The sequence below is a fragment of the Molossus molossus genome, unplaced genomic scaffold (assembly GCF_014108415.1).
Source record: "Molossus molossus isolate mMolMol1 unplaced genomic scaffold, mMolMol1.p scaffold_m16_p_19, whole genome shotgun sequence".
Classification (NCBI taxonomy): Eukaryota; Metazoa; Chordata; class Mammalia; order Chiroptera; family Molossidae; genus Molossus; species Molossus molossus.
In genome coordinates this window covers 528,847-538,040 of record NW_023425354.1, presented here as the reverse complement: position 1 = coordinate 538,040, position 9,194 = coordinate 528,847, and the positions used below count along the sequence as shown (strand labels likewise).

Below are 9,194 nucleotides of genomic sequence, written 5' to 3'. Positions count from 1 at the left end.
AACATTAAATGTACAGCCACACAAGGAACAATTCCCTCTGAAAACACTCACGAGCTGGCAGAGCACCCTCTCAAACAAGAGGGAAACCACATCAAAGTGGGTTCGCACTGTGACAAATGTACCCCTCAGGCGATGCTGGTGGGAGGCTGTGCACGGGAACTGAGCCTTCTGCTCAGTTTTGCTGTGAACCCCAAACTGCCTTAAAAGAACAAGAAGCCGGCGAGGGGACATGCACATCCGGCGTAAGTAGCTGGCAATCGACCAGCTCCCGACGCACGGGGAGCTGCTCCCGGGGAGGAACCAGGGACCCACTCCGAGCCGCGGAAGGACAAGGCCCGGGGCGCTCAGGGGACCCGGGGGCCCCTCGCGGAGCACGAGGCTCACCTGCACAGTGGCAGGAACCGTGGATGGGAAGAAGGACGAGGCCGCTTCCTCGGCGAAGGCAGCGCGGACAGGCCAGGCCCAGACGGCTCCTCCCTGGGCACGCGGCTTTCTCAGGCGGGAAGGGATGACTCAGCATGTCGCCTCGTGGTGGGCAGAGGCTCATGGGAGATATGCAGATGCGCCCAGAGCACCATGGGAAATGGCCCTTTATATTCCCCCGGGCGGGCCGGCTGCCCTCTTTTCCCTGGGACGCCCAGAGGAGGCAGGCTCGCGGGGTGAGCGCCCCTCTGGCTGAGGAACGGGTTTGGGGCGCTCAGACTGGTGGAGGGTGGGGATAAGGCGCCTAGCGTGACCTGGGGCCAGGACAGTCAGCTCAGGCAGGGGTGTCTGGGAGGTCTTTCAGGGTCTGTCTGGTTCCGTCCGGTTCCGTCAGGCTCCTCGAGTGAGGCTGATGGGGTGTTGGGGTCGGGGAGGGGGGAATGTGACTCACAGGCCCGGAGCAGCTACACGGAGCCAAGTTCCCCCCTAAAGGGCCGAGTCTGAAGCCAGCTGCCCGACCGCCGACCCCCGGCCCCGGCCCCCCGCCGCTCTGGGTCTTCCTGACCTGCACGCCCTGCCTGCTAGGGGGCGCCTGACCTCATTTGCTTTCTCTTTGCAGCTCTCCAGAGACTAGAGCAATTGCATCAGCTGAAGAAATTTCTGGAAGTTCACCCCTCCCAACTTCTGCAGGTCCCTGTTGATCTGGGGCCCAGTTTGTCCCTCCCACCCCCAAATCCCCCCACAAGAAACACCTCTCCCCTGCTCTCCAGCAGCTCCCTGGCCCTCTGGCACCTGTGGGCCAGACCCCCTAAAGTCCCCAGCAAGTTCTACCCTTGCTGTCCACTGGACAGAAGGCAGGCAGCGTGGCCATGTGCCCCCCAGTCAGTGTGAGGTCTAGCAGGGAGGGCATGTCCCACCTCTATGCCGCCTGGTTGTATCAGCTCCAACATGGGGCCCAGCTAAGGATTTGCTTCGCTTGTTTCAAGCTTGCCTTTCTGAGCCTGAAAGAGTTCTTGGAGTCAGAAGGCTGGGAAGATGAGGACGGGGACCCTCAGCTGATGGAGTTCCCCTGGCTAGGGCCTGAAGAGGGTCCACCCCTGGAGATGGGGCTCAGCTGGTGGCAGGACCTGGGTCAGCCTGAACAGGGTGGGTTTTCGGACTTGGGGTCAGACACTGTGCTGTCAGACTCTGATGAGTCTGAAGAGGTGAGCTTGGACCAGTACTTTGTGCCCACTGAGCTGAACCCTCAAAATGCAGCGCCCTTGAGCCTGGGTCCTGAAGATGCTGACTGGACCCAGGGCCTTCCCTGGAGATTTGGGGGAGTTCCTGCCTGCAACCACTGGCCGAGCCCCTATTTTCAATGGCAGAGGTTTTTCGAAGAGGTTCTGCCCCCTGGTGAACCCATGCTGTTGGAGCTGGTTACCACCCGGGAGATGGACCCTGTTGAGGCCGAGGCCTGGTTACTAGACTTGCAGCTCCTGTCCATGGTGGGAGTCTCTGATGCCGCCTACCTCCGGAACATGACAGCTCGCTGGGTCCTGAGGACTTCGGGCCAGTGCTGGGAGGTGCTGCTGGACCCTGATGATGCATGTGTGGTGAGGGTCCAAAGTGAACGCCAGGGGCAGGACCTGACCCAGTGGGAGCTGAGCATTCTGGAAACCTCCTCAACAGGGTATGGTGTGGAGCTGGTCCCTGCGGACACCGCCTTGCTTCGAAGGGGATTCAGCATTCTCTCTTATTCTCCCTGGGATGAAAATGAGGCAGAGGAGGACAACTCGACATTCGAGTTCTCCAACCATGAAGAGGGGCCCGACATCACTGTGACCAGCAGCAGTGAGCCCAGGGAAACTGGGGAGAGCCTGGGCCCTGGGGGAGCTGCCCTGTTTCCAGCCCCTCTGCCCAAGGCCCCAGAAATGAGGGACTGAGGCCCAGCTCACCACCCAGTTGTCCTGGCTGCTCACTGGCAGCTGCCCTTCCACCACAGCCAGGGGAGCTATTGGCAAAGGATGGGGACTTGGGCCTGTGATGGGAGGGTGAGGAGTGGTCTAGGGACTGAAATGGGTTCTCAGTGGGAAGCAGCACAAATGTCCTTACCCAAGGGGAGAATTTCTTACGTCAGTGGTCATGGTTAGCAATGTGACTGTTGCTCGGATATTTTTGTGCAGCCTGTGAAGTGGGGACAAGACAGATCTGTGCATCAGCCCTGCCCTGGCCACAGCAGGAAAGGTCATGTGGGACACTCTCCCAGGAACATGCCTGAGTCTATGTCCAGACGACTGAGGGCTCTGGGCTGTACTGAGAGGGGATCGGGTTTCAAATGTTGGCTATTTTATGCAGTTTGACCTCTTAGTACCTGTTTTCTTTGTATGTTGTTTTTCATTGAATAAAGCATTATGTGTTTTGCATCGAGCCTCGGAGTCTTCCTCAGGTAGTCCTAGTTGATTGGCCTTGTGGTCTCAGGTCTGGGTTGAGCCCCTTTTACCAGTTTAGAGCCCTGGGAGGCAGGACAGAGGAGAGGCCCTGGTCAGTTTTTTGGTTCAAGGTGGGAGTTTGTTTCACAGGTGTTGATCATGTTATTTATAAACAACAAATACACACAGACTCAAAGAAGGGCCATGTTTTGAACAGTAATGAAAGTGTGCCCCTGACATTTAAAAAGAAAAGCCTAGCCCTGGCCAGTTTTCTCAGTGGTTGGAGCATCAGCCTGCAGACTAGAGAGTCTCGGGTTCGGTTCTCGCTAGGGGCACATACCAAAAGAAAAAAAAGACTATGTTACTGTAACACCAAAGAATTGTACAATACAGAATTGATAGTGTGTTCTTACTAAATAGTATATCAATAAAGGGGGCAATCAAAGATAAATAAAAAATTCTCATATTAAATTATGCTGAACATCATTAACCTTTCTTTGAAAAAAAAAAAGTCTAGCCCTGGCCGTTTTGGCTCAGCGGTTAGAGTATCTGCCTGCGGTCCAGAGAGATCAGGGTTCAGTTCCCGCTAAGAGCACGTACCTCGGTTGCAGTTTGTCCCCGGCCCTGGCTGGTCGTGCAGGTGGCAGCCACTCAGATGTGTCCCTTTCATGTCAATGTTTCTTTCTCTCTCTCTCTCTCTCTCCCACTCTGTCTGAACAAAAAAATGGAAAAATGGCCTTGGGTGAGGATAAAAAACCCCACAAAATTTAAAAAGTCTATAGGCTAAGCCACATGTAAAGATTGCTGACAATGTTCGTGACACGGAGAGGAAGGCACGTCAGCATCCCTGGGCTTCGCAGACTCACGGAGAAGAGAAGGCAGCTCTGGAGGTCTGGTCACGAGGGTGCTGTAGGCAGGGAAGAAGCTCTTCATTAACAGCTTCTCCTTGTAAATGACCAACTGGGAGGTTTCCACAGTGCTGCGTTGGTGGTCTCCGGCTTCCAGTGATTCCAAGGGTCCCTTTGGGTGGAAGATTCAGGTCTCAGGGTCCACTCCCCAGGGTTTACTGCTGCGTTAGGTATTAACAGCACCTGGGGGGTCCTTTTACTGAATTTTGAGGGCAGGCTTCCTCGTGTATCTTTCAGAACTGAGTACTTCAGGTCCTAAATCAGGAAGGCTTCCAATGCTAGTCACACGGAGAGAAGGCAACGCAACAGCTGATCAGAACTCTTCATTTCAATAAAGCCTCGGAGTTCTACCAACACTCTGCCTTGGAGTGTCTCCTCAAGTGTGCCCCTGGCTCCTCCCAAACAAGCCCAGCCTGGTCTTGCCCTTGTTACCTCCTCGCTCCAACCCTCCAGGTCAAACAGCCTCAGCCTTTTCGGAAGTCAGGTTTCACAGGTCCTGAACTGGCTGAGTGGCCCCACTGGGACCAGGAAGGCAGCATGCTCAACCCCTGGAGGAGGCCAGGGGGCCTGAAAGGGTGGGTTCTGAGAGAAGACAGTGTTGTGGGTACTTGAAAAGTCTTGCTTGAATTGGTGAGGCACTGTGACCTCTACACAGTCTTGTGGTAGCGGCACTTGGGTTGCTCAGGTGTTGGAGGCTCTCCACTAATTAGTAGGGCCGCCTCCAGCTGGAGACCTGTGCGTGTGTTAATCAGGTGTTTGACATCACCATTCCTCCAGCTGGGTCTCAGATGGGGTGGGGGGGGTTGGGTCCAGGACTGGGAAAACTCATTTCTGAAGCTGAAAGCAAGGAATAACATTAGCAGCGGCGCCAAGGGGAGTGTCTCCTGGAAAAATACAGTTAGCCACTGACTGTAGAGGGGCCTTGGGGAGGCACCAGGCAAGTGTGTGCTGGCTGGGACCTCCTTCGGGGCAGGTGCCTTCAGCTGTGGACAGCGCCAGGAGCCCAGCCCAGGCAGGGTCCCAGGCTGCCTCTTCAGATGACCAAGCCCTGTTGGCAGTTTCTGCCCAATGCTGCCTCCAAAGGGCAGTCTTTGCTCAGTGCTGGGCCAGCTGGCCTGGACTCCTTCGGGGCACGGCATCTGCCCCGTCCTGCTCTCTCCCATTAACCTTTCTCAGGCATTATGAGGGCGGGGCAGGTGGAGGTGGGCAGTGACAGGACTCGCCTCTTTGACAAGTCTGTGGTCAGGCTGGATGGGCACCTGGAAAGAAACTCATGAAGCCAGATTCTGTCTGTGGAATTTCACTTTCTACAGAATTTAATAATACAATTGGATTTGAGTTTTTGCGGAAAAATTATGACCCCAAACCACAATGGATCCATTATGTCCAGAGCAAAGCCGTAAAGTCACATTAATGGGAAGTGGGGCCTTAATGATTGATTTATGATTTAGTGGTCCATAAAGTGACTCACAGGCCTGCAGAGTTACTTTTGCACAGAACACAAGAGGTCGCAGGGGCTGGGCCTCCACAACCTAGCAGGGTAGCAGCAGCCCCAGACATTCCTCAGTTCCCAGCAGAGCCCTGGCCCCACCCACACCCCAGAACTGGACTGAGCATGGTGCTCCACTCTGTGGACAATCAGGTCCTCTCAGGTCCAGGCTGAAGGAGGAGGGTTCTCCCCGCCAGGGAACCAGGAAATGTCCCCTGGCCACCTTCTGGGCCTTGAGCTATCTCCCTCTCCCCTCATTTCATCCTTTGTCCTGTCCTGGTCCCCTGCAGGCCCCTCTCAGGATGACCCAGCCCCTCCCACCGTCTTCAGGATCTGTGGGGGCATGCACGCAGGGTGGCACCTGTCCTTCCCTCCTGGAGCCAATGGAGTGAAGGCTGTGGGGCCCGAGGCTCTGCAGGACGTCATGACCAGGAGATGACAGACCAAGGCTGTTCCTAGAAGAGAAGGAAGCTGACCCCCCCACTCCTGCTTCTGGTGGATGCTCTCCTTGACCCTTGGTCATCCATATGTCCTGATCTGTGGCCCTGAGGGCCGGGCTGGGCTGCTCCGTGACCTCGGCAGCTGACCCTGGTCTGTGTTCCTGGGTCACAGGGTATTTGGACCAGAGGCAGCAGATGAGATCGATGGGCCTGAATCATGTGCCTGCTGAGGGAGAGGATGAGAGCAAGACCTGTCTGTGAGTCTACGTGTCCGACAGCTTCGGTGGGGTGGCACAGAGACTCCCAGGCCAAGAGCCATGGGGCTCCGGGTCCCGCCTCTCACTGAGGAGTGGGGAGAGGTCCCAGGATCCCTGAAAACGGAGTCATCAGCATATCATGCATAAAAGGAACAGGAAACTAGGAAACAAAACAGCAGCATTAGTCACACTGGCCAAAAGGTGGAAGCAACCCAGTGTCCATCGCCAGATGAATAAAGAAAATTTGGCCCATCCATACAATGCAATATTATCAGCCTTCAAAAGGAAGGCGATTCTGACACATGCTATACACGGATGAAACTCCAAGGCAGGATACTGAGAGCCAGTCACCACAGGACAGATCCTGCTTCCTTCCCTCCCCGAGGCCCCTGCAGGGGTCAGAGTTATAGGGACAAAAAGGAAGGTGGTGGTCCCCAGGGGCTGGGAGGGGGGGAAGGGGGAGCTGGTGTTTAATGAGGACAGAATTCCGTTTTGGAGTGAGGGTAAGGCTTTGGAAATGGATAGCGGCGAGGGTTGCACAACATTGTGAATGTTATTCCTGCTACTGGGCGCAGGCCCGGCCTGGGTCTCTCACTCCTCCCCCAGGTCCAGGGCGTGATTGGGGGTGGGGGTGAGAAGAGTTAAAACGAAGCAGAGACGCCCCGCGGAAAGGCAGCGGGGCTGGAGGCGGCTTCACCCCACCACGCTGCTGGGGTCCCACCCAGGGTGAGAGCAACTGAGACCCTCGCTGGGGCCGAGACCTGCGGCCCTTGTCCTGAGCTTCGGGCACTTTCCCGCCCAGGATCCGGTGCCGCCCCGGCGCGACCCCCCGGCCCCACCCCGGCGCCCCCACATTGGCCCTCTGCGGAGCGTCTGCTCCCAACCCCCCGCCCTTCTCCCGCTCCTCCAGCGCCCGCACACCGTCTCCCCTGGATCCTGCGCCCCTCCCACAAGAGTACCCTCAGCGCCCACGAGGCCCCCTCCTGGCACCCCCGCCGCGGGTTATTAATATCCGGCGCGGCGCGGGGCCGCGGCACAGTCCCAGCTGGCGGCCAGGCGGGTGGCGGCGACGGTCCGGACCAGGCGCGCAGCTCGGCTGTTCAGGCGGGACCGGGCGGCGGACTCCCTCCTGTCGCGAGTCCCGGGAGCCCCAGCCGCTGCGTGCCGGCCGGGAGGAGCGTTTGGGGACGTGGGGCGCCTAGAGCGCCACCTGCTCCGCGGTGACCGAGTTGAGCGCGGGGGTCACTGGGGTGCCCGGTGGGGGGCGCCCGGTGCGGGAGGGGTGTGGGGCGACGGAGGGCTGTGGAGCCCCAAGGGCACGTCGCGGGCTCGGTGGAGCTTCGCGTCGCTCCGGGGGCTCCGGGTCGCGGTCCCCAGGAGCCGCTTGTCCCGCTGCGGCCCGAGATGGGGGGCCGCCTCTCGGGGTGTTGGGATCTCGCCCGCGCAGCTCGGCTTCTCCGCGGCCCCGTGGGGGGGGGTGCTCTGGAACTGGCGGCGGGGGGGGGGTCCCCTGCCGGCTGCGATCCCGCCTCAGGAGCCCGGGGCGGCGTCTCTGCACCCCAGGCCTGCCGACGTCCCCGTACAGGGAGGGCGCAGATGCGCCTGGCGGGACGGTCCTGCGCTTCCCTACTGTCAGCACCGGCCGTGCAGACGGAAGCCGCCCGCAGTCGGTATGAACCCTGGGTGGGGGAGAGGTGGGGCGATGCCGGGGCCTCCCCTCCTGTAAGTATTCGCGCGTCTTAGGCCTTTTTTCTTCTTGTGAAGATCATCTCCATTCGGTAAGACTGTATCTCGGGTGTGCAACTCCACGAGTTTTTACAGGTGCGCACACCTGTGTACCCACCACCGGGCTTAGCGCACAACACATTTCCGTTCCCCCAGAGGGCTCTCCAGGGCCCCCTCCCAGTTGACACCCCCAGGTAGCCACTGTCAACACTGCTTTGCCTTCTAACTTCATGTGAATGGAATCACGGGGCTTCCTCTTCTGATTTCTCCTGTGTGAGTTCCCCCCCGGGCTGTTGGCTGCTAGGGAGCCTCTTCCAGACCATGTTCAGCCACCCTCCTATTTATGGACGTTGGCGGCTGCAGCTCCTGGCTGTCAGGAGAGAACCTGCTGTGAACCTTGCTGTGCTCTCTGCAGGCCACCTGTTTCTGAGTGGAATTCGGGGTGCGGGGCAGGCCTGCTGCCAGCCTGCCAAGGGTGCCAGCTCACATTTCCACCCGCCGGGCATGAGTCCCTTCCTAGGCCCCCTCGCTTGGTGTCTGTCCTTCCTGGCCATCCTGAGAGTGCCCAGTGGCTTTGACCCTTTTTTTTTTTTGAGCATCTTTTCATGTGCTTCTTGGCCTTTGGGATATTCTCTTTCGAGAAGTTTCCGTCCGAATCTGTTTTCCCCCCAAAGGAGTTGTTAATCTTTACTGATTTGCAGTTTTATCATATATTTCGGTTCCCAGTTCTTAGTCTGACATATGTCTTCTCCCTGTTCCTGGCTTACATTTTTATTCCGTCAGTGAAGTGGGTACTTTTAATGAAGTCCACTAATTGGTCTTCTCTCTCTTTTTTATGGTTTTATTGATTTTTTTGTCGGGAGAGAGAGATAGAAACATCTATGGGCTGCATCCTGCACACCCCCTACTGGGGATGGAGCCCACAACTAGGGCATGTGCCCTGACCAGGAATCAAACCTGTCCATGGGACCTCTCAGTCCATGGGACGACACTCCATCCACTGAGCCTGAGCCACACCAGCCGGGCTGGTCTTCTTTTATTGCACATATTCTTTTTTTTGGTAGGTGCCCCTAGTGGGAACCGAACCCGAGACTCTCTGGTCCGCAGGCCAACGCTCCAACCGCTGAGCCAAACCAGCCAGGGCGCACATGTTCTTTGTTCTTCTTTGAGGGGTCTTTGCCTACCCAAGGTCCTGTTCTGTTTTGCCCAGAAGCTGACTGATGACCGACATAGCACTTTGCAGGCCCACAGTGCTGCATCACTTGTGTGTACGGTGTGAGGTGGGATCAAGGCTCCTTTTCCATGTGGATACGTGGACATTATTTTCCTATTTGAACTCTTCAAGTCAGCAGATATTATTTGCAATCTGGGCAGAACATACTTTAAGCGGTTAGGAGAAATACACTGGGAGAAAGAACTCTAGGTAAGTGAGGCCCCGGCTGGCTCACAGGTGAGCAAGGAGGCCTGGGGAGAACTCCAGGCTCCATCCACTGCTGACCCTGGCCCCAGCTGCCCTGCTGTGCTCTGGTTCTCAGAGTCCG

At 57.4% G+C, this 9,194-nt stretch overlaps 1 protein-coding gene across 1 annotated transcript; it reads left to right on the top strand.

Annotated features, from left to right (window-relative positions):
* The first annotated feature begins 1,292 nt into the window (after nucleotides 1-1,292).
* TEX19 (testis expressed 19) lies at nucleotides 1,293-2,348 on the top strand. The gene has a single exon (XM_036268308.1). It carries the CDS (start codon nucleotides 1,293-1,295, stop codon nucleotides 2,346-2,348), a length of 1,056 nt encoding a protein of 351 aa, XP_036124201.1.
* The last annotated feature ends 6,846 nt before the right edge of the window (nucleotides 2,349-9,194 follow it).